Source organism: Erigeron canadensis, chromosome 1, assembly GCF_010389155.1.
Source record: "Erigeron canadensis isolate Cc75 chromosome 1, C_canadensis_v1, whole genome shotgun sequence".
NCBI lineage: Eukaryota > Viridiplantae > Streptophyta > Magnoliopsida > Asterales > Asteraceae > Erigeron > Erigeron canadensis.
Window position 1 is genome coordinate 28,439,237 of NC_057761.1, and position 24,877 is coordinate 28,464,113.

Sequence of the window (24,877 nt, forward strand, 5' to 3'; positions counted from 1 at the left end):
TTCATGAAATTTCCGCCAAAAGTGAGAAGTGAAACGAGTGTCTCTATCTGAAACAATGGAAATAGGAACTCCATGTCTAGCTACAACTTCTTTCACGTAGATCTTTGCCAACACTTCGGATGATGATGCCTCACGGATAGGAAGAAACATGGCACTCTTGGTTAGTCTATCAACTATCACCCATATTGTATCAAATTGATTTCTAGGGGTCTTGGGCAACTTTGTGACGAAATCCATGGTGATCTCCTCCCACTTCCATTTCGGTATTTCTAACGGTTGCATCATACCATAAGGCTTTTGATGCTCCGCCTTCACTTGAACACAAGTCAAACATTTCTCAACGTACTTCACTACATCACGTTTCATTCCGGGCTACCAATACTCCACTTTTAAATCATGGTACATCTTTGTGGCACCGGGGTGAATGGAATACTTGGATTTGTGAGCCTCGCCAAGGAGAACTTGCTTCAACTCACAAGAGAATGGGATCCAAATCCTCCCAAAACGTAAAGTAAGGCCACGGGAATCCTTAGCGAAATATTGCAATTGGCCTTTAATTCTTTCTCTTTTAGGATCCCGTTGCAAAGCCTTCTCTTGAACTTCCCTAATTTGATCCAAGAAATCGTTAGTGATCAAAACCCAAAGAGGAGAAACGAATAGGGCATGATGAGAACTCTTCCGACTCAAAGCGTCCGCTACTACATTAGCCTTCCCAGGATGATACAAAATCTCGCAATCATAATCCTTCAAGAGATCTAGCCATCTTCGTTGGCGATTGTTGAGATATCTTTGCTCAAAGAAGTATTTGAGGCTTTTATGATCGGAATAAATGGTAAACTTGACTCCATAAAGGTAATGGCGCCAAATTTTCAAAGCAAAAACCACCGCCGCTAACTCCAAATCATGAGTGGGATATCGTTTTTCATGCTCTTTCAATTGTCTAGAAGCATAAGCAATAACTTTACCTCGTTGCATAAGAACACAACCGAGGCCATTAGATGATGCATCACAATACACCACCATATCTTCAAGACCATCGGGCAAAACAAGAACGGGTGCTTGACATAGCCTTTCACGAAGTTGTTGAAAGGCCATGTCTTGTTCATCTTTCCATTCGAACTTGATATTCTTGCGAGTTAATTTGGTCAAGGGATAAGCTATTTTAGAGAAATCTTGAATAAAACGCCGATAATAGCCCGCTAAACCAAGAAAACTCCTAATCTCCGACGGACTCTTGGGTTGCTCCCACTTCATCACCGCATTAATCTTAGCCGGGTCTACCATAATTCCTTCACTATTAACCACATGACCAAGGAATTGTACCTCCCGTAACCAAAATTCACACTTGGAGAACTTGGCATAGAGCTTCTCCTTACGAAGGGCTTCCAACACCTCCCTTAGATGAACTTCGTGATCGGAAGAACTTTTGGAATAAATAAGAATGTCATCGATAAAAACAATCACGGACTTGTCAAGCATGGGACGACAAACACGATTCATGAGGTCCATGAAAGCCGCGGGAGCATTAGTAAGACCAAAAGGCATGACAACAAACTCAAAATGGCCATAACGAGTACGGAAAGCAGTTTGGGGAATATCTTCTTCACGTACCTTGAGTTGGTGGTAACCCGAACGAAGATCGATTTTTGAAAAATATGAAGCCCCTTGAAGTTGATCGAATAAGTCGTCGATCCTAGGCAAAGGATACTTGTTCTTTACGGTTACCTTGTTAAGCTCACGATAGTCGATACACATCCGCATACTTCCATCCTTCTTCTTTACAAATAGTACCGGTGCACCCCAAGGAGAGTTACTCGGTCGTATGAAGCCTTTGTCTAACAATTCTTGAAGTTGTTTCATCATTTCTTGCATCTCCGTTGGAGCCAAACGGTAAGGAGCCTTAGCAATGGGGTTAGCCCCCGAAATGAGATCAATAGAAAACTCAACTTGCCGTTCAGGAGGAATGCCTGGCAAGTCTTCGGGAAAAACATCGGCGAAATCATTAACAATAGGAATGTCTTGGATTATCAAGGGTTTCTTCTCAACATCAACGATGTGAGCAAGGTAAGCATGGCACCCATGCGATATGTAACGCTTGGCACGAGCAAAAGTGCACACGTGTATTGAACGCTCTTTCCTATCACCATAAACTACCAAGTTTTCACCCTTAAAGGTCTTCAAATATATCGCTTTTTCATCACACGCGATCTTGGCGTTGCAAGAGCTCAACCAATCCATGCCCAAAATTATGTCAAACTCTCCCATTGGGAAAGGAATTAGATTAGCTTGAAAGAGTTCCGACGAAATTTTGATCTCACACCCCTCATACACATCCTTCACTAATTCTATCCTACCATTACCAACCTCAACTTGCAAAGTACTTTCTAAACATGATTTAGACACGGGAATAACGTGAATTACTCTAGTTGCAACAAATGATCTATTCGCTCCCGAATCAAAGAGAATACGCATAGGCACATTATATACAAGGAATGTACCTGTGACAACATCATCGGTGTTTCTTGCTTGCTCCACGGAAAGTTGAAAGGACCTTCCCCTTTTATTCCCATGGGTTTGAGCACTCTTCCTCTCCGCCTCCCTTCTTCTTTCTTCTAACCTCTCCTCCTCTGTCAATTTTGGGCATGAGCTTCTCATGTGGCCCTCTTCAAAGCACTTAAAGCATATAATAGGTCTTTGAGGTTTAGACCTACATTCCCGGCTTGTGTGCCCCGGCTTCCCACAAGTGTAACAGCCCTTGTCCGCCGCTCTACAAACCCTCGGATGATTCTTCTTGCATTGGCGACAAAATGGGACATTTCTTTTATTGGGGTGGTTCCCGGGACTGCCCTCTTGTCTAGGCCGCTTGCTTGGAGAATTTACATCTTCATACCTTCTTTTCAAAACACCTTCATCAACTCTTGACACCTCAATCTCATGATCCCGAGCCACATCCGCCAACATGGAGAAAGACTCCATTTGGCGCAAACTAATTTTCTCCCGGAGATTCTTCCTCAGCTTCAAGTAAAATTGCTCTTTGAGCAACTGGTCGTTTTCAAGGAATTCTTGACAAAATTGAGCCTTGTCCAAGAATTGAGCTCGGAATTCATTCAAGGTCATGTTGCCTTGACAATCATTGAGGAATTCACTCCTCAATTTGGTTACCTCTGCCTCCGACCGAAATTCTTTGAAGAACATATCTTTAAATTCGGGCCACTCAACATCATCTAGTGCCCCCTTCTTAATAGCCAACAATCCATCCCACCACCTCTTTCCACTATTCCTCAACATACCAACCGCAAAGATCACCTTCAAATGTGAGGGACATTGGCTAGTACGGAATGCCCCTTCAATTTCTGAGATCCACCGAGTACAAACAATAGGATCCCGATCACCGTGACACTCGGGTGGGTGACATACCTCAAAATCCCGAAAAGTGAACTTTTTCTTGTAGGCTCTTTCCCCCGTAAATTCCACCTCCTTTTCATCTTCGGTTTTCTTGCCTTTATCTTTGGCATCACGCTTCTCAAATTCCTGTTGCACATTGATTGCAACTTCTTCTTTAATCATTTGAGCGATGTGATCATTCACCGCTCCCTCCAAGGTTTGATTCAATCTATTGAGTAAGATAGGAGTATATTTTTCTAATGCTCTCCCTATTTGATCCGATATATCCATGCTAGCCTCATCAAATACGGGCTCCTCCTCTTCATTGTGCTCGATTTCTTCATGACGGTGTTGCTCTTCCATGCTATAATAAGAAAAAAAACAGAACTAATTTAAGCACACGACCTATTTCTCCTCACGAGCTATGGTCGAAACCTATAACTTTATACTAGACCGTTCCAAAGTTTGATGCGGTTGGTTTATAAATTTGTTAGTACTTCAATCACAATAAGGCCGACTTCTTATTGTGCTTTAATACTAGCAAGTTCATAAGCTAACATCATCAAACACATATTCGGGTCCCATATAAAATTTCTAATACCTAAGGTTGAGTCTCAACTACGGTTTAAGTCTAGGCACTCTCCATATGAGGAAATACCTAAATCCCTTAAACCTTGGCTTTGATACCACTTGTAACGACACGACTCGATAACTCGAAAACACAAAAGTTTTTTTTTTTTTTTTTTATATATATGCCCCACTGCGCCGCAGTGAGGTCGAGTGCTCCCACTGCGCCGCAGTGGAAATTCTCGGGCCAAAACTGGAAGAACCCCCACCGCGCCGCAGTGGGCTTGGCAAACTCCCACTGCGCCGCAGTGGGAAGAAAAGAAATTTTGGCAGTGGGATTCCACTGTGCCGCAGTGGGCTCGGCACGCTCCCACTGCGCCTCAGTGGCCCACAACCCAACAACATCAAACTTTGCCCACTTTAAGACTTAACCAAAACCCTTGAACCACAACCAAAATTATAAGAAATTACATTCCAGAATTGAAAGTAAGAGAGTTAACCCGAAAACATTCATATTTGTCAAATTAGTTTGATCCATGATCAACCACGCAACCATATGGGTCGATTACCCATTTGACATGCTACAACCAAACCAACTATCCTTATCAACTACAAAAGACATGAACATGACCATTTACAAAACATATCAAAATATGGCCAATAACAACCAAAATGTACCATGAGCCAATGTCAAGAGGGACAACTAGGTTTCTAACCAAATCATCGTCATTCGCCGGGAATGACCTAATTACCTTCAAGACGTCCAAAGATCGCTTCAAACTCTAAATCAACTATCTTCAAACAACACTCACTAGTTCCTTCCTCCGGAACTACCTATATAAGAGGGTAAACATCTAAAATATAAGCAAAGGCTTAGTGAATATACTTGCATACATTTACGAATACGAAGGAGGGCATAGTACAAGGACTTTCACATGTAACCTATGGCATCGTCATGTCACATTTACATATTCACCTTGCACACAAACAATACATATATGGATCCATATAAGCTAAACGATCATAACAAATCATATCTATCGGGATTCTTAGGCCCCGGAGGTTCTTAGGCCTCATATCACATCAACTATCGGGATTCTTAGGCCCCGGAGGTTCTTAGGCCTCATAAACAATGCCCCACATGGGCTTAACGCCGAACCAATTACCATGCTTGGAACATTCACAACTTGACTAGTTCAACCTAGCCATTCACAATCACTAGCCTTTTCTAAACCCAAAACCCAACCCATTTGTCATTGAGTTACTTTCATCTTTAACTATAACATTAGGTAGTTCAACCTACTATTTTCATTCACACAACAATAACTAGTAATGTTCATCTTTTCTTACAACTCAATTCATCACATGAATTTATCAATTTCATAATCAAACACATCTTATAACTCAATGACAACTAGGTTAACTAAGGAATTAGAGAAAATGAACCTTACTTCATTTTCTCGCAAAATCCCCCAATTTGGTTCATCCATGAACCCTAATTTCAGAAGGAAGATAAAACTAAATTAAGGGAATTCAATACCTCAAGATTCAAAGAGCTAAATCAAGACTATAGGCTACAATTCCTTTTTCTCCCCTTTTTCCTCTTGATTTTCAGCCACCACCCAAAATCACCAAAACCCTAGCTTGTAAATTCCTAATATAGGTGGAGATGATTAATGATTTTGTTCTTGATGAACTACTCTTTGATTTTGAAAGAATATGAGAAGGAATGCATGAAGGGAAGAAGAAAATGAGAGTGGAAGTATGATTCATACTCAAAAGAAGATGTCTGGCACTTCCTATGGGTGCCACGACCCACTCTTCAATTTGGTGGGTGTTTTACCCGTCATCCGCTAAAGTTCCAACTAAATTAATCCCATATCCAAAAATAAAATACTATGAAGTTAATTTAATGTCAAAACTAAGAGAAGGGGTTAATTTCTTTTACCTTAAAATATTTGGGGTGTTACAACATATTTGGAGTCTCAATCATTGCTAGATGCGTTAATATCTTATATTTTGTATAAATCATCAATATAACATTAAACTTTACCAAAGAATTTCAATTGGATACATCATTGTAGTTTTTTAGAAAAAAAATTTTATGTTATAAATAATTAAAAAATATTTACAGTCAATACGAATTTTCTTATCGTGAAGGTATAATACTTAGTGAATTTATCGACTATAATTTTAGCGCGGACCCGGTTAAGACAACGTAAGCTAGATCTCCTGTTGCGAGCAATTGATCTACACCTTAAAAAGAAAAAAGATGGTTACTGAATATAGGGTTTGTTTGAGAACGTGTTAATAAAAGTTTTTCTTAGGTTTAGCTTCTTTTTTAATAGCAGTTTAAGGTTATAGGCTTATAGCTATGTTTGGTCTACCATTTGTTTAGAGCTGATTTAAACAATAAGCTCCAAAAGTAAGCAACTTGGAGTAGCTAATATGCTAAAATTAAATATGCTTGTATAAATAGTCATAAAAAGTTTCAATATTTTATTGTCCGTTTGTGGTCAAATGTAAATTTGAAACAGGACTCCCGAAAACCCAACGCAATTCACGGTTGTAAGTTTATGGCGGATTGGAAATTTACGTTCTTGGACCGTGTCACCGTGAAGTTATGAATTGCTGAATATATCCATTTTGTATTTGATGTTAGGATTTAAATTGGGTATTTATGACCTCCTTTGTTCGCAAGTACCTGACACCTTTCAAAAAATTATATATAGTTGAGTGTAATATGTTTATGTATTTGTATGGTGGCGTATAAGTGTATAGTATTTGAATGAGTAATGGTATTCGTATTATGTATTTTGATACATTTACTATTACTGTGTATTAGTCAGTTGTATAGTATGCATAAATTATTGTATCTTATAGTAAATTTAACAAAGTTGTTGGTATTAATATCACTAACTTAGCTATTTGAATATGTACACAGTACACGTATATTATAATCTACACATGCGTATAAAAAGAAATTTATCAATTTTTTGGGTCGTTACGTATTAAGTATATGTAATGATCACACAACGTGTTTTCACTAGAGGAACTTCGATAAATATAAAGCCCATACATCCAGTTTCTTGAATATTCAATTTGTTTTAAACATTTTTAGTATAATAAGCTATATATAAAAATTTAAAGAGAAAATTACATTTTTGGTACCTTAAATTGGCAGTTTTTGCACTTATAGTCTCCAACTCAAAAAATTGTAGTTTTCATACCTAAAGTTTTGTGTTTTTTTCAGTTTTGGTACCACGTACAGACGGCGTTAATTTTTTCTGTTGACACTCTCACGTGACATACACTTGAGGGGTATTTTAGTCTTTTGACCCCCCATCTTTTTGAGAAAATTACACTTTTGATACCTCAAATTGTCAATTTTTTCCACTTTTGGTACCTCAAGTAGACAACATTTTTTTATTATACTCTCCAATTTTCATCTCACACATTAGCATCTATCAAACAACACACACTAAAAAATCAACACACATTGCGATCATCCATATATCCATGTATACCTATATCTCTATACCATACCAAATCCAATACATAAACATGCGTAAATAAATTCAAATCTCTTATATGAATCATACACCACCAGAAAGGGTTACCGACTATCTCCTTCCCCACCAGGCACCACGACCTCCACCTTAGCTAGATATTCCGATCTAATCTCGTTTGTAGCAAATATATTCATCTGTAACAGATTCCGTTTAGATCTTGTTTGTTCCAGATTCCAATCAAATTTTTTTTGTAGCATATTCCGATCGAAGAATAGGGTAATTTAGGGATGAGAGGGTTTTCAATAATATGAAGAAAAGAGATCGATGGTGGGTGCGTATTCCGGCGACATGAGTTTTTTTCCGGCCATCGATCCACCAATGCATTCAGTTCTTCCACCATCACCCGTAATTACACCAACAACATATAATATTTCAAGAATGGATACACACCATTGGGTGTTTTTTTAAGAGCCGTAAAAAAAAATAAAAAAATCATGTGTGTTGATTTTTGAGTGTGTGTTGTTTGATAGATGATAATATGTGAGATGGAAATTGGAGAGTGTATTAAATATATGTTTGTCAAAAGTGAAAAAATTGACAACTTAAGGTACCGAAAGTGAAAAAATTGACAACTTGAGGTATCAAAAGTGTAAATTTCTCAAAAAGAAGGGGCCAAAAGATTAAAATACCCCTCACGTGTTTGTCACGTGAAAGCGTTAACGGCAAAAATTAACGCCGTATGAACGTGGTACCAAAACTCAAAAAAAACAAAACTTTAGGTATGAACTTTGCAATTTTTTGAGTTAGAGACTAAAAGTGCAAAAGTTGCCAACTTGAGGTACCAAAAGTGTAATTTTCTCAAATTTAAATATTAAGCAAAAAATTATGATTAAAAAACTACGACATATGCTGATTTTCATAACTCAAACTGACCTTGCTGTGTATATACATCTAAAACATGCGATTCATTTTCATATGTACACTAAAAACTGAAAATAAAATAATAATAATAATATTAACATATTTACTAATCCTCCTGAGGAGAAGTTTGGTTTCAAACCCCGGTTCGAACAGGAGGAGTACGCCATGCTAATGTGCCTTGGATGATCCACATCTCAGGGTAATAAAATAATAATAATAATATTAACATATTTACTAAGTTTAACAGTATAACTGTATAAGTATTAAACAAATAAGTTGAAATATGTATAGTTTGGTTTGGTTTGGTTACAATATACGGAAGCATCTAGATTGGTGTGAGAACTTCTAGAATTTTACTTTCTTCATTTTGACTCTTAAGTTTCTTAATGATTTAAATTCCAAACTTTATGGTTTCTTTGTCATGAATTTTCATTATAAATAGGGATCAAAATCATGTTAGTAAGTAGTTTTATGATGATATGAAAGTTTTTATTTTCCTCCCTATCACAAGTGTGTGTTAGTGTGTAAAATTTCCTAATTATCAGTATTCTATCGAATCAACGATTATTAGAAGAATTGTTTCTGATATTTTTAAGAATCAACAAGTTTTAATTATTTAACCATTTTTCTGCGTCATAACCAAAAACCAAAAAAAAAATTATTCGTTCGGTTTTTTGGTTTGTGCTTTATCGGGGTTTTTTTTTTGGTAATTTGGTTTGATTATGACATAATAGTGTGCATTAAATAGTTAAGTTTCTGCACGGAGAGCCGTGAAAAAGCCCGCCTATTATTAAACCCATGATCAAAAATAGGCCTTAAAATTTTGGCCCAATCCATTGAATATCATTTACAAATTACAATTCCGGTTCAAACTTTCCTAGAAAATATTCTTTACCTTTCATTTTTTTTCCCTTTCAGATGCATTTAGACACAAACCCAAAAACAAACACTATATATATATCAAGGATAAAAGAGCTTAGCAAATAAGAGCTCATTCCATGTATCTTGAAGCCCAGGTAAACACCAATGCACACAATCGGCGTAGCTCTTGGGGTTGGCTATTTGTTCGGGTGTCAATGGAATATATTGTTTCTTATAGATCGAAGTGTGGGCATCTTTTCGGTAAAGTGAGAGTTGTGTGATATTTAGTAATGTTACCGGAAAATTTGATTTCCTGAATTCGTCTCCGAGTATTCCCATCATGCTTTTGCTTGAGTCTGTTCCCCAATAGTATGGATCCGCAATCATTTTGGTTTGGTTGTAACAATTGTCACCTGCTTCGGCTCCCCAATCTTGGCTCCTACACAAATTTTAGCATTAAGAAACCATTGGGAATGAAGTTTTCATGTAAAATCTTTGTCTAAAAAGAAAAATGCAATCGCATCCTTGTTTTTGTAATCGAAGAAATGTAGAAACAAACAACAATTCTTTCTATAGAGTAATTTTACAACTTGTGTAATGTATTATTTATGCTCGTTATATAAAACATTAAACTATGAGGAAAATTTATTTTATATTATTTTATTTTTTTAACAATGAATAAGTAGTTGATAGTTAGCAGTTAGCATTCAATACACCACATTAACATCTAAGTAGGCGGTATGCGGAGCTCGAACCACGCATGTCTGAGATGAAACTCAGGATTTTCGAAAAACACTCTTAATAATTCACTTCTATAAATGTAAGAACTGAGATTCGATATGCAATTTTTTGTTTTTATATAGAGGGAGAAGGAAAAGAAAACTAACTTTAGATGGAGAGGAGACGTGCTAGTGAAGAATAGACGTGTTTTTTTAGGATCCATATTTTTTTTTGCCCATCTTAACATACTCTTAATCCCCATTCTATAAGCATCCTCCGTCGACATTTCTACTATCTCTTTCTCTTTGTCATCAAACGATCCTTTCCTACATTCACAAAATTAACTTATTACGGTTTTATCCAATTCAAAATTAACTTCTGCTTCAGAAAAAGATTAGTAATTACAAAATCTTCATATCGTGGCCAGTCATCCACCATAGGTAAGTATTGAAGACCATTATATCAGCTCCTTTCCAATGCTTCCCATGCTTGTTAATGGATCCTTTTCGTACAACTTTATCAATAACACGATGTATGATTGGATCATCGGAGTTTGATTCAAGCAAAAATGGAGCCCAATAGAATTCAATCGTAGCATTGTAATCCTACAAATAACAATGAATAATCATGATAAATGTCATATTTTAAAGTAGTTAAACCCGCCAAACATTGAGAGTTTAATCCATCTCTACGTGTATTCGGTGTTACCTTCATTGTAAAAACGGACAAGGAACCCAAAGTTTCCATGGATTTAGCATTGTCAGGGATGAGCGAATGGAGAAGGCACACCATCGATACATATTGGCCCCGATTTAAGGAGTCCCCAACGAACATCATCTTCTTATTTCGTAAATTTTCCAACATTAGCGATGCATTGAAGCTGGGTCATGAATCGTCATAAAATCAAATAATTAAGATAACAGGCCCATGCGATGCATGAGTTTCTTAGTTTGTTATCATAAAAACGCGATGTAATTTTATTGTTTCTTCTAGCTTAGAACCATTGATCGTCGTTATTATTCTCTCTTTTTTTTTTTTTTATTTAAAAATTTTAAGACTGTCTGAAATGAGACGATATCGTCTAAAAGTTGCCCTAAGTTGCTCTCTATATTAACTTAGCAAAAAAAAAAAAGCCCATTCTCATCCAAAATATTTCATCTTCTTTTTTCTTGTTTGTTTGAGTCAAACGGCCAGGTGGGAGCATGGTTGTAAAACTCGTCCGATACAGCCGGGTCTTGAGAATCAACTTGTGTATCGGCCTTCTGGCGATACGAGTTTGTGAGACTCGGACTGAAAATCGGCCAAGGTGTAAGACTCGGGTCAACTTGGTCAAAAATCGGCCGGATCGGTCAAGACTCGGCTGGATCGGATCGGTCAACCAAAGTCAAACCTTTTTTTTTTTAATTTTTGTTATATGTAATTTCAAAAACTTTTATTTTATACATAAAAAACTCACTATCCACCGATCCGATTTTAAAAAAATCATGTCTTCCCCCTCGCTAATCCAATCGCCTGGTTCCCAAGTTCCGCAACCTTGGCGGGGATACAACACAATTGACCAACTTTCAAGGGGGCTACTTCCAAAAAGTCTCACTCCATCATTTTGAGGGGACTTCCTTTTAGGCGAGGGGACCACATAGGAGTTGTTTCTTTAAGGGGTTGTTTAACTTCAAACAGTTTAAATTTGTTTATATATGTTAACAAAGGCTAGTTATTGTAAAACGTATAAGTTTAAAAATAAAATAAATATTATATTGCATCATGATAAAATTTATACATGAATAATTTCATGATATTTGTTTTATTTAAACTATAACCATCTAGTATCAATCATCGTAAACGTGTACACTATGAAAAGTATGCAAATTGGATAATTAACATACGGAACCAAAATACATTTTGTAAGAGATATCTTATGTTTGTCATACTCTTAAAGGACATAACTTATGTTTGTCATACTTTAGAAGGTTCAAACAGAAAATAACGAGTAATACAGAAAAGAGACCGATGATCGATCATTTCATAATATTTTATTTAACGAGCAAAAAAATTAAAAATAACAAACATGAGTCCTAATAAAAACATATATCTACAGAACAACCTTTCTATATATATAAACTTTAAATTATTCTTAGGGAGATTTTACCTTGGTAGAGAACAACCATGGGGTTGCCATCTCCAAAATTGGTAGTCCTGGTCAGGTCGGCCGTGCTCCTGACACGTAAACTGTGGCAGTATGTACGGACATTCCGATTCTTGATACAACGGCCGATTCAATGGATCCCAAACCCACTGTCCACTGAAATAATCACATCCATTCTCCCTCTCTTCGATTTTTGTAAATGGTAGCTTCTTGTAATGCTTCTCTAGTTATCACCAAATATATAATGAACCCCAAAAACTTAATAAATTAGAAGGGAAAAAAAAAACTAAACAATTAATTGTAACTTAATTAACTAACTACTTGATTGAAAAATCATTAATATATGTGCCACACAGCCACAGTGACATTTTCTTAGGGGAAGTGATATTCATATGATTGAATTATTAGCTATCTACAACAAACGTATAATTAACTATAATGCACAGAATACAACTGAATAATGCAGGTATTGTTGTAGATGTCTAATTTTTGTTGTAGCACTATCATTTCCCTTTTCTTAGCAAAGTTTATTGGTTTTTTGTTATACGAAACATACGAATGTCAACATGTTGTTATGGACGTGAAAGAACATATTTGCCTGTCCATGACATGTAATTGGAGACGTAAACTAACACACACTTTTCGCATTAGATATGTTGCAAATGCATTTATACCTTTCAAATGCTGACAAAAACTTGGTTTTTTTCTTAGAGATGCATAACTTTGAGAAGAAGAAATTAAACATACTTGGAGTTGAAAGTGGTTGATTTGGGCTAATATCAAGATCACATTGTCTGAGGATGCAATTGAGGTCGTCTCGACCATAGAGAGTAGTGACGATAAATAGAAAGAAGGCTAACGAAGTAAAAAGATATGGAGATAACCGAGCTTTTCTTACAAGATCGGAGGTTGGAGAAGATGAAGATGTAGGAGGTGGCTTCATATTACCTTCTTTTTCTTGAATTATAGATTGTGATCGATGTCTAAATTTTATTGGTGATTAACTCTTGGTATCATGAAACAAATGCATGTTTAAATGATAGATGTTGCATGTCCTTAACAATATATACAAACCACATCTTTTAATAATACTGTAGTAGTTATGACAATGATATATATAGTGGATTAAGTTTTGTTTGTTAATTTATATCAATTTTCTTCATTTAAAATCAAAAAGGACCCATAGTTCATTTGTCATACTTCAATAATTCGTGTAAATTGTAAAGTGTAAAGCGATTATTTATAGCTTTATAGGTATATTTGACAAAAGTAATCAAACTGAAGTTGTTGTTGGAAAGCAGGTTCATGACTAAAGTTAAGGCTTAATTTTATTTTATTTTTCAATATTCCTTTTAAAGGATAAGAGTTTTTTGAGTCTAAAGCTTACATTCGCAATATAGTATATCTAAAATGAGACTAGTTTTTTTTGTAAGTGCTATTTCTTTTTAAGTAAAATTGTTGCCGATTAAACAATAGTACTACTTACTAAATTTCATGTACAAATCAATCCAACCTCTTGATATCAAAACATTAGTCCTTCAAGATTGATCTTGTGTACGTAATTAAGTTGGTGTTGGATATTCAATAATAATTAATCGTATTAGTTGAATAATGATATCTTTATGAATCACAGCTTGTTTGGCATAGATAATTGATGGTGAATGGCGAGCTAAATTTAAATGCTTCCCCTTTAGAGTAGTATAAAGAAACTGCTCATTGCCACCTTATACAGGTTTTAAGCCCAATACATCGACGGTATATGAGGAGGTTATGATGTATGCAGCCTACCAAGGTAGAGATGTTGCTTCCAAGTTCTACCTAAATGATAGAAAGGACTTTCAGCCTTTTGCATAGGATGATAATTGAACCCTTGACCTCGATCTGTCACCAGAGATCAGAATGTTGACCTCTCTAAAACGGAGTAGTATTACTTCAAAATCTTACTCTGTATTATTTTCATTCTTTTTGCTATAGAGCAGAATGGTTGGATTATTTCGACTTAATTAAGTATCATATATATTATATTAATGTTGGTGTTAATAAATAATTATGTGTTAGTTGGATAATGATTTCTTAATGATCACATTTTATCTGTCATTTGATATTAGTTGGCCAAAGGCCTCGGTAGCTATTGAAGTATACTAACTGGAAAGAATATATAATAATGGATGATCATTCGTTCGGTCATAACTTCATAACTTTGAATTAAAGTGCATCCTCATTGAACAAACTTATACGGCTGATGGGTCAAAAAATCTTTGAACCAAACAACCCCTTAAAAATTTTGAACCAAACGGCCCTTAAAAAATGCTATTGTTTGGAGTCCAGCTATTTTTCTTGGACTTTTTAAATTCGACTACACAAAAGTACCTTCAAATTAAGACATCAATAATATGTGCAACAAAGAATATGAATGAATTTTATACTAATTTGGCTTATCAAGGAGAAAAGAGCTTTGCAAATAAGAGCTCATTCCATGTATCTTGAAGCCCAGGCAAACACCAATGTGTACAATCTGCATAGCTAACTGGGTTGGCTATTTGTTCAGGTGTCAAAGGGCTCCATTGCTTCTTGTAGATTGACGTATGGGCATCTTTTCGGTATAGAGAGAGTTGTGTGATATTTAGAAATGTTATGGGAAAGTTCTGTTTCGTGAACACGTCTACGATTACTTTCATTATGCTTTTACTTGAGTCTGAACCCCAGTAGTTTGGATCCTCAATTGGTCGTGTTTGGTTGTAGCAATTCTCATTTGGTTTTCCTCCCCATTCAATGCCCCTGTACATAAAACCAAATAACATTCAGAATACAATTTCAATACTAATTTCTTTTATCAAAATTTAAAGTGAATTTTTTTTTTTACATTTAATCTAGGGAAAAAAAAAAAAAAAACTAACTTTTGATGAGATGGAGACATGCTGGTGAAGAAGACCTTTGTTTTCTTAGGATCCATATTCTTCTTTGTCCATTTCAACATGCTGTTCATTGCCATTCTATAAGCATCCTCTGTCGACATTTGTACTATTTTTTTCTCTTTGTCGTTAAACGATCCATGCCTGCAGTTTCCCCCAAAACAGTTATTGACTAACCGTAAATACTAATAGATCACATGACTTTGTGCTAATGATCACTACTTTTACAAGACTAATGAAAGCTGATTTAAGTCTAAGAGTAGTTAAAGAGAAAGAAAATTACAGGATCTTGAAGTCAACGCCTGTCATCCACCATAGGTAAGTATTGAAAACAATAATATCAACCCCTTGCCAGTGTTTTCCATGCTTGTTAATGGAACCTTTTCGTACAACCCTATCTGAAATACGATGTACGACAGCATCATCTGAGTTTGATTCAAGTAAAAACGGCGCCCAGTAGAATTCTATGGTTGCATTGTAATCCTATAATTAATAAGAAACTCAATCTTTAACCGACCATATAAATCACAAATATTGAAATCCTTGATACTAGTTAACATTTTCGTTAAATGATGAGGCCAATTCTGGTGTAATGATGTTTACCTTGGCAGTAAAGACGGTGAGAGACCCAAAAGTTTCCATGGATTTAGCATGATCGGGAATGAGGGAATGGAGAAGGCACACCATCGATACATATTGACCCCGATTTAAGGAATCTCCAACGTACATCATCCTTTTATTTCTTAATGTTTCCAGCATCAGTGATGCATTGAATCTGTATCATTAATAGTTGTCACAGATACAAGTATAAGCACATAGTATTAATTTGTATTTGCATAATTTAAGTACTATATACTCGTATAATATAATTTGAAAAGATTTTACAAACATCTCAAAAAGTACCAATCATTCTAATGGCATGATTAACGACCTAATCTGTTGTTACAGCTTAATTTGGGGCTCGATAAACTACGGGGACAATTCCTGATAATCAAACTTTTGATGCAAGCTAAGTTCAGTTAAGCCTAAAAATAAGGTTACATAAGTTTGTAGCATTTTATTTATTTGAGAATGGGCCGCCTATATGGCTATATCTCATTCAAAACTACCAATGGTGAGGAAGATTTTACCATTTACTAGGGCCTTTACTTTTTAATGACCCAACCAATTTTAAACTGAATGGAATTGGCCTTTCTTTCCATGCCCCATTTAGCTATACCAAAGACGACCACTATTGGGCTTAAAGGACTTAAACAATTGACCCAGGCCAAGTTCATTTGTTATTTGTGCACTTTGTGGTTCGTCACAGGCCTCTGAAACCTTTAATTAACTTTTATATTATTCATTCATATTATGTATTTTAAATTCATGTCTTTTTTAATTAGGATAATGTTTTTTTTTTATCAAATGTATTTTTATTTTAATAATATTAATGGAATGTGTTATTTTCTCTATTTCTATTTCCATCTACTTTATCCATCTTATTTATTAAAATATATTGTATTTTTATCTATATTTAAATGGTAAGTGACGGGTCATGAGGATAATAATAATTATCATTATTATTAGTTATAATGATTATTTTATTTTGGACTAATTATGGACGACTGAAGTATCATAATGACACCAATGAAACCACCTGATCATATTTCTACTAGGCAATAATATTTATATACCAATTCAAAAAAAACTCAACAAATTTTAAAAAAATCTCATGAAAAAAATGGTGCATTTAATAAGTGCTAACTAGTGCCTCTGGGACATTAGTTATGGTGCATTTAATAAAGTCAAATTTTCCTTAAATTATCAAAAATTACATTAAATAAAGTCAAATTTTCCTTAAATTATCAAAAATTACATTAAAGAAAGTCAAATTTTCCTTATTTATATATTTTATGGGATTTGCTAACTAGTGCCCCTGGGGCATTAGTTATGGTGCATTTAATAAAGTCAAATTTTCCTTAAATATTTAATTAGTTATTTATGATTCATAAAAAAATGGTAATTATCAAGTTAAATTAATGAACATTTAATGTAATTTTTGATAATTTAAGAAAATTTTAACTTCATTAAATGCACCATAACTAGTGTCCTAGGGTACTAGTTAGCAAATCTCATTATTATATTATATATTTTATTAAAGGAAATGTTTATAAATAGTAAAAGGAAATGCTTGTGAATAGTTTAAAGCTTAATGTACAATTATGATACTTTTTAAAATTTTAATTAAAAACTCAATGTACAATCATTGAACTTTTTAAACTTTCAATCCTTATAACTAGTAAAGTACAAGCTTATACTTTCAGTTATTGTTTTCTTATCCAACCATTCCAACCATTCCACCTTTTAACTAGAAAAGATAAAAATAAGTAAATGTCAATACGGACAAAAAGACAATAAAAAACAATCTTAAGATCTATTTTAGTAAACAAAGAATAAAATGCAATCTTAAGATCTATTTTTAGTAAATTAGTTAAGAGCGTTGCTTTGACAATCTTTAAACTTTTCATTCCCATCATCTATTAATTCTTTTTGTTTGTCAAATTATGGACTAATTGGCTGGTGGCTCTTTGTGGTGGGATAAAGGATAAGACCTACAAACTATAGGGTTTTCGTATCATATAAACTAGGAAATTTAACATCTCAATGTATTGTTTTTATTCTTTTAAATTTTCAATCCTTTTAACTTCTTCAAACAATACACTTTCAGTTATTGTTTTCTTATCCAACCATTCCACCTTAGTTTTGAGGTGACTAATTAACGATAACTCGCTAAGTTACCGTAGTGTCCTAGTTATAAAATGAACGAAAGATTCTATAAGATACGTAAATTCGAAACAACCCTTATAAACATACGAGTTGTAAAAAGTTCGAAGACAGTTGCTACTTGCTAATTATAACATATCGATTATTAACCCGAACACATAGGTTGTAGGAAGATTAATTTGACGTGGTCCTTATGACATATTGGCCCCCGTGTATATGATGTAATTACTTTATACTTTGCTGAATCCCAAAAAAAATTTTTATTTTATATGATTTAAATTTTAAACTAACAGTAACAAATTTTTAAAAAAATTTATGGATATAAAACACAAATAATTCTCAAAGTGCCTCACACATCCTTGCACGTTTTTTCCCAACGAAATATACCATATATCCTAATAATAATTTTCAAAATGTTGACTATACGGATTATATTCAATTCAGATATTCTCCAAGGACAACTAAGCAAAATAATTATAATTAGTAACAGTAAAATAAAAATTAACGGAAACGGATTAGCAAATAGATTTACCTAGGTAAAGAACAACCATGTGGCTGCCATCTCCAAAACTGATAATCCCGGTCCGGCCGGTCATGTTCCTGACACGTCAGCTGCGGTTGAATATATGGACATTCCGGTTCTTGATACAACGGCCGGTTCATTGGATCCCATACCCATTTTCCACTAAATATGTCACACACATTTTCTGTATGTTGCAACTCCTTGTAATTACCGTTCTCTAATAACAAAAACAAAAATAAAGTTTTAATAATTCGTAAACTTTTTCGACGATTTCAAGGAGAGAAAACTTACCGGTGGTTAATGGCAATGGGTTGGTGTTCGGGATGATATCGCGTCTGAAAAGAGACGCGATATCTTGAACGTAAAAAAAGATAGCAAAGAAGAAAATGAGTAACAATATGGAAAGATAATGTGAGAGTGAAGTTGTTTTATTGGAAATGGGAGGAGATGATGAAGATAACTTCATAGTCGTTTTCTTTGATTTGGATCGTAGTTGAATGAGCGTTGTATGTTTATTAATTGAATGTGTATATATACAAATACGAGATTGTATAAACCAAAGTTTGTAAGTATATATAATAATGATGATAATAGCGACAGTCGTTGAATTTGTTATTAATTAATTTATTAAATAATGAATAAATGACTTCAATGTTTTTTTTTTTTTTTTTATGGAAATGGAATATATATGCGTTTCATTGTTTTTGCTGAAAAAGGACAAAAAAAGATAAAAATAAAAAGGGGAGTGGGTTAAAAAGTTAAAGTATTAACTTGAACATGATCAGGTGAGAACGATGGTTTTTCTAATTAACTATCGGTCAACTTAGCACTTTTCATTAAATTTAATGAAACAAAGATCTTGGGAGTATCATATTGATAGAAGTTGTACAAAGTTGTACTCTTTTTTTAGGATTATAGTGAGATAATGGTTAGTTAATTGTATAATTATATATTTTGTCAGAGATTGTCCTCTGATATAGTTTTTTTTTTTAATATAGTTATTTGTTATATCTAAAACTTGAACTAAATATCATTGGTAATAATCTGTAGTTAATAGCTTATAATAAGAAATTTTGTTATTTTAAAATAATATAAGTATATCTAAGATTAGGATATTAGGATTATGTCATAGTAATGTAAATGTTCTAAAAAAAAAATATTTGAAAGAAAGATTAAAAAAAATAGTTAGCTTAACAACATTAGTGTATGTGGTTATATTTCAGTACATGTACTGACACCCATGTTTAGCGCAGAGCTAGATATAGAACTTTAATATTCATTTCTTAGTAAATTGATTATTTAGTTTACGACACAAGAAAGAGATTTTAATCAGCTTCAAACAAATAAAGGGGTAAATATCATCTCAATAGCTAATTAAATGTGGTGGTTTACTTCTTTATAATGGTTCAAATTGATAAACTAGTTTTTTTTTTTTTTTATAATTGTGAAATTAAAGTCATTCTATTATTGAGAAAAAAGAGTTACTTCCTCATTTTCTTTTGATGAGTTTCCTTATTTCTAACTATTTTATAAATAATCATAAATCACCTAACTTTATTACTTAGCTTAGTTTATGTCATATTGAGACTAAAGCTCTTTATCTTAAATCATGTCATTTTACTTGTTAATTACATTCTCCAATACGGATTGTTAAACCGGCCCATGGACCATGGTAAGTAAGAGCTTTCAAAAATTTGGCCCAATCAATTGAATCTCATTTACAAGTCCAGTTCAAACTTCCCATGGAAATATTCTTTACCTCTCATATTTTTCCCCCTTTTTGAGATGCATTTATACAATTATACATAATCTCAATTTCAAACAAACACTATATATCAAGGATAAAAGAGCTTGGCAAATAAGAGCTCATTCCATGTATCTTGAAGCCCAGGCAAACACCAATGCACACAATCGGCATAGCTCGTGGGATTGGCTATTTGTTCGGGTGTCAATGGACTCCATTGTTTCTTATAGATCGAAGTATGGGCATCTTTTCGGTAAAGTGAGAGTTGTGTGATATTTAGAAACGTTACGGGAAACCTTGATTTCCTGAATACGTCTCCAAGTACTCCCATTATGCTTTTCCTACAATCGGTTCCCCAATACTTTGGATCCGCAATCATTTCTGTTTGGTTGTAACAGTTTCCACCTGCTTCGGCTCCCCAATCTTGACTCCTACACATATTTCACCATAAAGAAACCATTGAGAATAATGTCTTTATACAAAATCTTAGTCTAAAAGTAAAATACAATTGAAAGTACATAATAAACACATATCCATGTTTTTGTAATTGAAAAAACACAAAAAATTATGAGGAAACTAAGCATGAACATTTTATTTTAGTTTATATGTTGAGAAAGAGGGAAAAAACGAACTTTTGATGAGAAGGAGACATGCTCGTGAAGAAAAGTCTTGTTTTCTTAGGATCCATATTTTTCCTTGCCCATCTTAACATACTCTTGATCCCCATTCTATAAGCATCCTCCGTCGACACTTCTACTATCTCTTTCTCTTCATCATCAAACGATCCTTGCCTACATTCACAAAATATAGCTTTTAATTACTTGTAACTATGAACTTTTGCTTAGAAGCTTGTCGTGATATATATTCTAGCCAAGAAATATATATGCTTAAGTAGTTCAAACAAAAAGAGTAAGTAAAATGCGGTAATTACAAGATTTTCATATCAAGGCCAGTCATCCACCAAAGGTAAGTATTGAAAACCATAATATCAACTCCTTTCCAATGCTTTCCGTGTTTGTTAATGGATCCTCTTCTTACAACTCTATCAGAAACACGATGTATGATAGCATCATCCGAGTTTGATTCAAGCAAAAAAGGAGCCCAATAGAATTCAATTGTTGCATTATAATCCTACAACAATGAATAACCATGATAATTCAGTTGACATTATTTTAAGTAATTAGACCCGTTGAGAGTTTAATATATCGATCTCAACAAGCAAAAAATGTTACCTTCATTGTAAAAACAGTCAAAGAACCAAAAGTTTCCATGGATTTAGCATTGTCAGGGATGAGCGAATGGAGAAGACACACCATCGATACATATTGGCCCCTATTTAAAGAGTCTCCAACGAACATCATCTTCTTATTTCGTAATGTTTCCAACATAAGTGATGCATTGAAGCTGGGTCAACATTGTCACAAAATTAAACTTCTTTGTTAGAATGTTAAACTAAACTGGCTAGAATATCATACCATCAGCTTTAATTTGTTAGTTGTATCTTAGTTATCCTAGTTTCTAATATGCAAATACCAAAAATGCACACTACTACATATAACACATATAACAACTACCTTGCAGATAAAATACATATACAATAACTTAAAAAAGTGCATTCAACAAGTATATATAGGAGGTCTAGAATTAAATTAAATTGATCGAACATTTGATCTACAATACATGGCAAGCCTGTCACTATTCACCACTTTATGTTTTTCCGAGTGTAGTACTTATACTTAATTAAATATTTATATATTTATATATGGGAGAAAAGGATTACATAGTTGACTTACTATTATATTATATTAATAACTGGTAAATAATTTTGTGGATGTCAGTCAGATTCAAGAGTTGGTAGAACCGTTGATCTAACCCCAATTGAAATATTGATTTTAACATTAGTATATAATAACTAGTATTTGTATGAAATAAAGATCACGAGGTCTTTTGTTTATCTATTTGGAAAATGATATTTGTACCATCATTTTTTTATTAATTTACAACAATATACAAGTATAAATTTGATACTTAATGATACAAATATCACTTCCCATCTATTTATTTGCCTGCTCATTATCGGATGTATTTTCATTTATGTTTTCGGAAGATTAAAACTAACAGAGATGTAATGTTTGGTGGTAATTAGATCATGATTTGTTGTACGTACAGAATTGTCAGCAGCATAAAACAAATTAAACTAACTACATTCCCTTTTACAATATTAATTAATTTGATAGACCTGAACATACTTAGAAAAATTGAATATTGAGTAACATATAGTAAAATTCATAAATGAAATTCAAAGACAACAAACAAGTAACATAGATGATAAAATATATTTTACAGGCAATAAAAATAACAGAATACAGAAAATTCACCGATGATCTTATAAGAATGATATAAACAAACATGTCCTAAAACATTTAATTTACAGTATATATCTACAAAATAATTACATTTCTATATATATAAACTTTAAGTTATTCTAAAAAAGACTAACCTTGGAAGAGAACAACCATGAGGTTGCCATCTCCAGAACTGATAGTCCCGGTCAGGACGGCCGTGTTCCTGACACGTCAGTTGTGGCTGTATGTACGGACATTCTGATTCTTGATACAATGGCCTGTTCAGTGGATCCCAAACCCACTGTCCACTAAAATAATCACACCCATTCTCCCTCACTTCGCTTTTTGTAAATGGTAGCTTCTTGTAATGCTTCTCTAGTTATCACCAAATATTTAATGAACCAAAATATAATGTAAGGAACTAGAAATGCATACTGGTCCATGACATACGTCTGTTTTGTCATGGACTAGTATGTTATTTTACGTCCATAACATGTTGACATCTGTTTTGTGGCGCATATTTTTTCTATCAAGTTACTACTTAACAATTCGTTTTGTATATATAACGAAACCAATTGAAAAACTAGAAAAACATACCGCTCCATGACATATTGTTTGAGACTACGTACGTAGATTAAAGATTATTCAGACTTATAACAATGATTATTTTTTGTATTGTATCACAAAAAAAAAAAAAAAAAAAAAAAAAAAAAAAAAAAAAAAACCTTTAAGAAATGTCGTTTCGAACATAAGTAACTAGCTATACAGGCTAATCTAATTGGTTTTGTCATACAATGTAGACGTATGTCAACATGTTATGGACGTAAAAGAACATATTGGTCCATGACATTTTAGACACATAAAGTAACACACTATTAGCATTTGTTATTAAGCCTCTCCTATATGAGAGACCAATTCAATGAAATTAGCACCATCTTTGCATTGCAAAATGCAAATGTACATCTTTCAAATGTTGACAAAAACTTGTGTTTTTTTTTTTTTTTTGTCTCTTAAAGATCGATGCATTGTGAGAATTAAGAAGAAGAAACATACTTGGAGTTGAAGGTGGTTGAATTTGGCTAATATCAAGATCAAGTTGTCCGAGGATGCAACCGAGGTCTTGACCATAGAGGATGGTGACAAATAGAACGAAGGCTAACAAAGTGAAAAGATAGGGAGATAACCGAGCTTTTCTTATAAGATTGGAGGTTGAAGATGATGAAGAAGGTGGAGGTGGCTTCATATTACCCCCTTTTTTTTTTCTTGAATTATAGAGTGTATACAATGTCTAATTCTATTTGTTGGCCGGTTGAAATTTGGTATAATGAAACAGATGCGTGTTTATAACTTTATAATATGTTGCATGCCTTTCAATAACAATCACAACAATAACAGTAGTAATGATACAAATCACATTTTTTTAATAATATATAGTAGTTGTTATAATGACGATGATGCTTTGGATATAGGTTTTGTTTGATAATTATGTTTAGGTTGTATTTCAACTTTCTTAATCTAAGGTCAAATAGGACCCATTATTCATTTCTCATACTATTTAGTGAGAGAATTGTTGTGCGATTATGGGTATAAATGACAATTGGATGCTCGTGTTTAAAGCTTAATTAATTTTAGGATGAAGACTCTTTTTTTTTCCAACTATCTTTTTAGATGCTTTTATTTTATAAACTTTTAAATATTTGCGGACTGAAGTTACATCCCTAATATCATATATCTAAACGAGACTATTTTTTTAGTAATAGTTTTCTTTTGTCGAAGTACATTGCTTTTATTTTTATCGACAACTAATTATTTGCAAGTAAAATTATTGTTGCCAATTAAATTAAACATTATTATTAAATGTCATTCATAAATCAATCCCAACCTCTTGGTACATATCAAATATATTACTCCTTTCTAATCTTATGTAAGTTGGTGTTGATATTCAATAATAAAATTATATTAGTTGGATAATACAATATCTTGATGATCACAGCTTGTTCGTCAAAGATAATTGATGGTGAATGGCGACCTAAATGTAAATACTTCCCCTCTCTAATAGTATTATTTTCTTACTTTGAAACTAAGATTAGCTAATATCACTTCAAAAATCTTATTATTTTCATTCTTTTGTTTTCTAAAGCAGAAAAAGCACTAGCTGTTGAATTGTTTCAACTTAAGTATCATATTTTACTAAAGTTGTTAATAATTAATTATGTGTTAGTTGAATAATTATTTCATGATGATAACATCTTGTCTGTCATAACTCATAAGAACTAATGGAAAAAGGACTACTTAAATTTTAATACTTACCCCTTGGAAATATATTACATGTAATGTAATTTTTTTTAAAAAAATTACCTGACAAAAGATTATTACTAGTATTTATTTAGAAATAAAAACCAAAAAAAAAAAGAGTTTTCTTCCTTAAAATGACACCTCTTTATACCCGCCCTTGACGGGATTGTATATCGTTATTGTT

General features: G+C 33.5%; 3 protein-coding genes across 4 annotated transcripts; all 3 read right to left on the minus strand.

Moving 5' to 3' along the window:
- Nucleotides 1-9,341: 9,341 nt before the first annotated feature.
- On the minus strand, nt 9,342-13,051 carry LOC122586041 (protein trichome birefringence-like 33). Its single transcript, XM_043758154.1, has 6 exons — nt 12,856-13,051; nt 12,112-12,331; nt 10,674-10,845; nt 10,371-10,570; nt 10,133-10,291; nt 9,342-9,684 (listed from the first exon to the last, which is right to left on the minus strand). Exons 1-6 carry the CDS (start codon nt 13,049-13,051, stop codon nt 9,345-9,347), a joined length of 1,287 nt encoding a protein of 428 aa, XP_043614089.1. The 3' UTR covers nt 9,342-9,344.
- A 1,236-nt stretch (nt 13,052-14,287) lies between these two features.
- LOC122610584 (protein trichome birefringence-like 33) lies at nt 14,288-18,796 on the minus strand. Its single transcript, XM_043783563.1, has 6 exons — nt 18,601-18,796; nt 18,319-18,526; nt 15,624-15,795; nt 15,304-15,503; nt 15,006-15,164; nt 14,288-14,886 (listed from the first exon to the last, which is right to left on the minus strand). Exons 1-6 carry the CDS (start codon nt 18,773-18,775, stop codon nt 14,547-14,549), a joined length of 1,254 nt encoding a protein of 417 aa, XP_043639498.1. The 5' UTR covers nt 18,776-18,796; the 3' UTR covers nt 14,288-14,546.
- Nucleotides 18,797-19,982: 1,186 nt separating this feature from the next.
- Nucleotides 19,983-23,765, minus strand: LOC122584720 (protein trichome birefringence-like 33). Of its 2 annotated transcripts, none has more exons than XM_043756769.1 (6): nt 23,452-23,765; nt 22,554-22,773; nt 21,286-21,457; nt 20,985-21,184; nt 20,686-20,844; nt 19,983-20,484 (listed from the first exon to the last, which is right to left on the minus strand). In XM_043756769.1, exons 1-6 carry the CDS (start codon nt 23,639-23,641, stop codon nt 20,145-20,147), a joined length of 1,281 nt encoding a protein of 426 aa, XP_043612704.1. In that variant the 5' UTR covers nt 23,642-23,765; the 3' UTR covers nt 19,983-20,144. The 2 variants fall into 2 exon arrangements, with proteins under 2 accessions (XP_043612704.1, XP_043612705.1); XM_043756770.1 differs by having other exon boundaries at nt 22,554-22,768; nt 23,452-23,618.
- Nucleotides 23,766-24,877: the final 1,112 nt, after the last annotated feature.

What these genes read in the sequence shown, in the direction of transcription:
- LOC122586041 (XM_043758154.1), bottom strand. Translation starts at nt 13,051, where the DNA reads ATGAAGCCACCTCCTACATCTTCATCTTCTCCAACCTCCGATCTTGTA. An exon ending in TGTCCGTTTTTACAATGAAG is followed by an intron (nt 10,571 to 10,673) that starts GTAACACCGAAT and finishes TGTTATTTGTAG; the next exon opens with GATTACAATGCTACGATTGA. An exon ending in ACGTCTCCTCTCCATCTAAA is followed by an intron (nt 9,685 to 10,132) that starts GTTAGTTTTCTT and finishes AAATTTGTGTAG; the next exon opens with GAGCCAAGATTGGGGAGCCG.
- LOC122610584 (XM_043783563.1), bottom strand. Translation starts at nt 18,775, where the DNA reads ATGAAGTTATCTTCATCATCTCCTCCCATTTCCAATAAAACAACTTCA. An exon ending in CCCATTGCCATTAACCACCG is followed by an intron (nt 18,527 to 18,600) that starts GTAAGTTTTCTC and finishes TTTTGTTATTAG; the next exon opens with AGAACGGTAATTACAAGGAG. An exon ending in CATGGTTGTTCTTTACCTAG is followed by an intron (nt 15,796 to 18,318) that starts GTAAATCTATTT and finishes TTAATGATACAG; the next exon opens with ATTCAATGCATCACTGATGC.
- LOC122584720 (XM_043756769.1), bottom strand. Translation starts at nt 23,641, where the DNA reads ATGAAGCCACCTCCACCTTCTTCATCATCTTCAACCTCCAATCTTATA. An exon ending in TCAACCACCTTCAACTCCAA is followed by an intron (nt 22,774 to 23,451) that starts GTATGTTTCTTC and finishes GGTGATAACTAG; the next exon opens with AGAAGCATTACAAGAAGCTA. An exon ending in GGCCTTGATATGAAAATCTT is followed by an intron (nt 20,845 to 20,984) that starts GTAATTACCGCA and finishes TTGTGAATGTAG; the next exon opens with GCAAGGATCGTTTGATGATG.